At 48.1% G+C, this 3,699-nt stretch overlaps 1 protein-coding gene across 1 annotated transcript; it reads left to right on the top strand.

Annotated features, from left to right (window-relative positions):
- The first annotated feature begins 34 nt into the window (after positions 1-34).
- Positions 35-3,593, top strand: zbtb3 (zinc finger and BTB domain containing 3). The gene is given in 5 exon segments (XM_078260472.1): positions 35-121; positions 446-585; positions 1,373-1,825; positions 1,827-2,191; positions 2,330-3,593. Coding segments are annotated over 3 exon segments (1,881 nt in total). The 5' UTR covers positions 35-121; positions 446-585; positions 1,373-1,375; the 3' UTR covers positions 3,396-3,593.
- Positions 3,594-3,699: the final 106 nt, after the last annotated feature.

The following is a 3,699-nucleotide window of genomic DNA, read 5'->3' as shown; positions in this document are numbered from 1 at the left end:
TTCGCTTATTCGCTTGTAGGTGGCACTGTGGCGGGCGGGCGGAGCTGCGGTGTCCCTGGCACTACAGAAGAAAAGCTGCATTTTGTCCTGGAAGAAAACATCACTCAGACAGCAGCTGCAGGTAAGAAAATATTCATCTTATTCACGAAAAATATGAGGTATCGCAACTCAGAATGTGTGCTGACCATTTCACGGTAACTCACAACCCATGCCATCGATATAACGTTATCCAAACAAAAACTGCGGTTACTGGCGTTCCTTGTGCCTGAGCTAACAACTAATGTTAGCTAGCATAGTTGAGCTGGAGCTGCTGGTTTTCTGCCTGTTGTTCTTGCTGGGTAATGTCGACATTTGGGACAATTTGGGTTTTCTATTATAAATCATGCTGTTTGCCATATTTGTTTTTCTCACTCGCGTGCCATTGGCTTTCTTCTTTGTGTAATAGTGTTGAGACGAGACGAAGCTGCCAGTGGACTGAAGACTATTAGGGCAGGAGGTCACCATGGAAACGTAACGTTAGATACGTTAACTGATGTGATGACATGATTCTGAACTGTCAATAGTAGTGACAGTAAGTTACTTTCAGTAAGTGTCCTGCTTTAAAAAATGTTATTCCTATTTACTATTAACTATAACTAGTTCACCCAAAATAGAAAAGGGTGGGGGGGGGGGGGGGTTAACAACAAACATTTTAAGGTGCGTTTTAGGGTGTCCTTCCAGTGGAGAAAACACGATGCAGCGCCATATAGACTGCGCTAGAAAACTGTCTTCAGGCTAGTGCCCTACTACATGCAGCTGGTGGTTTTCTTTTTTTTCGCCCTGCCCCTCAGACAGGCAATAGTTATAAAAAAAAAAAAAAACATCTAGCATATTGGACTCTCGAGGATGTTCACGCATGTACCCCATAATATTAGAATAGGTACCCAGTAGTTAAAAGTTCTCTTTAAATTCCCTATCAAATGCCAGTAAATTATACGGTACGCCATAATCACCTTCAACTTTGTGGGATGGGAAACCTAGAGTATGCCATTGCTAAAACCATTATCACCAGCTCCGAGTATTTCAATGGGAAACTTATCATCAAAATAGGAAGAAAAAAAAAAGCAACTATAACCAAAAGTGTGGGGGAAAAAAACATGTTTTTTGTAATTTAGATGAACTGACCCTTTATGGATATTTCCCCAAGAGAGATGACGGAATGTTAAACTTGCGCAAGTCATTATTTTCCCAAAAAATCACAAGAGAACTATCAAAAAATACTTTTCAAGATACTTTATGCAGCTGACCACAGAGCTGTCTGTAGTGATTTATTTCAGGGGCAGCAGCATTTTCTCTGTACGCCTCTCTCATTTTGATCGTCTCTGTTGCTCAGGTGATGGAGTTCCCCCAGCATTCCCAGCAGCTGCTGTCAGCTCTGCGTTCCCAGCGCCAGCGGGGCTTCCTCTGTGACTGCAGCGTCCTGGTGGGCTCATCCCGTTTCCTGGCTCACAGAGCTGTTTTGGCCTCCTGCTCGCCTTTCTTCCACATGTTCTACTCCGACCCTCAAGGGGTCATTGATGGAAATGGCACCAGCAGCTCTGTCACACTCGACAGCGACATTGTCACGGCTGCTGCATTTGGCTTGCTCTTGGACTTTGTCTATGAAGGCGTGCTGCAGCTGGGCGAGTCTCCACCAGTGGAGGACATATTGGCGGCTGCAAGCTTTCTGCACATGAACGAGGTGGTGAGAGTCTGCAAGAGACGACTCCAGAGACGGGGGCCTCTGGCTGAGGCAGACAGCACTCGCTCCGAAGAGAGCGCTGGTGCCAGGAGGGCAGGGAGGGAGGGTGGGGGGTGACGGTGGAGCTGAGCCGGTGGAGGCCATGGCGGGAGATCACTTAAATCCAGTCGCCATGGAAGCACCGTTCTCATCAGTATCTAGAATGGCAGAGAGGAGTCAGTTGGAGTCTGTGAAGTCTGAGCGGAGGATTGGTGGGGGGTCATCAGAAGCACGAGTTCAGACTCCTCTGAGCCCTGACCTCGCTGATACCACGCAGCCAGGCATGGACGCCCCTCTGCTGCCTCCAGGCGGAGAGCTGGTGCAGGGCCTCATCACAGGCCGGTCTGCGGGAGGTAACGCCACGTTGGGGACTGGAGGTCATGGAGAGGGGTCGGCACTCAGCAGTCCTTGCAGCACCACTGAGACATACAGGTGCAGGTCTGTTGTGGATTATTAGACTGTTTTAACTTGAAAAAGTAAGGAGTGGTTGTTGCTCTGTGTACTGATGGACATTTTTTATGATGTGTTACTAAAAATCCGTTTACAGTATATCTATCTTTCTTTCACCAGCCACAGCAGTAACCAGCAGCCCTCCTCGTCTTCTTCCTCCCGGGTGCCAGTGAGCCAGGCTAGTGGTCGGTCAGTGGTTACTTACTCCCAGTCCGGATCCAGCCTCTGCTCCAGCCCCCAACATTATGTACCCCGACTGCCACGTGATGACTCTGTAAGGAAACCTTCAGAGGCTGACCACAGAGGCACATCAGGCGGAGGACAACAGATGGTCATGTTAATCCAAGCATCAGCACTAACCTCACACAGCCCAACACACTCACCACCACGGCGTGCACTTCCTCAGATTCAAATCCAGAGTGCTATGTCACTCCAAAACTTAGACTTCCACTCTGCTCCTCAGACCCAAACTCTTAAGAGACCTGAGGGGAATATGGGAGCTTCACCCACCGTTAGAAATGAAAGCTCTCACCGTCTCATGGGCAGAGTGAGGACAGATGACAATGATGGAGAGAATGTAAAAGTCAAAGTGGAGGCCATTGTTATATCTGACGAAGAGCTAGAGGAGGAGAAAGAGGAAAGCAGAGCGAGAGAACCAGTGAATGAAGTAGACGATGAGTTTGAAGAAGAAGAGCTGCACAGCCCGCAGTTTCTCTCCTCCCACCCACAGGGCCTCTTACAAATGACCTCCCATTCAAATGACTACTCCTTCCCCCTCTCTCCCTCCTCTTCCTCCTCCGGTGCTGGCCCTTCCTCCCAGGACACTTCCTCCTTCGCCCTCATTCCTCCGTCTACAGCTCAGCAGCATTCTGACCCTTCTGCCTACTTCCAGGACTTCCAGGACTCTATGGGGAACTTTGTGGAGGACGTCCCCACGTGTGGAGTCTGTGGAAAGACTTTCTCATGTACATACACACTAAGGCGCCACGCCATTGTGCACACACGCGAACGTCCTTATGAGTGTCGCTACTGCTACCGGAGCTATACACAATCAGGCGACCTGTACAGACACATACGCAAAGCTCATGACCACACACTGCCAGCTAAACGCAACAAGGCAGACATGGAGCCCTCCCTGCCCCCACAACCACCACCACCACCACCACCACCTCCACCTCTTAGCTAACACACAAACACACACACACTATTGTATTTCTATACTTATGCACACATACCTTAACTTTAACTCTAATTCTACATTTAAACCTAAATCGAGAAGAGCTGCAACTAACAATTACTTTCATTTTCAATTAATTTGTGTTGGAATCTCCTGGATTAATCAGTTGTTTGTTCGGTCTATAAAATGTCAGAAAATTGCCCAAAGCCTAAGGTGGCATCTTTCTATTTCTTCCAAATATTGTCTTGGGTGTCACCCTGCAGACACCCAGACTTTTTATTCTAGTACAGAAATACAAGAACTCAGAGTAAAC

The sequence above is a fragment of the Sander vitreus genome, chromosome 10, assembly GCF_031162955.1.
Source record: "Sander vitreus isolate 19-12246 chromosome 10, sanVit1, whole genome shotgun sequence".
Lineage (NCBI taxonomy): Eukaryota > Metazoa > Chordata > Actinopteri > Perciformes > Percidae > Sander > Sander vitreus.
The sequence above is the reverse complement of the archived record's forward strand: the minus strand, read 5'-3'. Positions and strand labels throughout refer to the sequence as shown.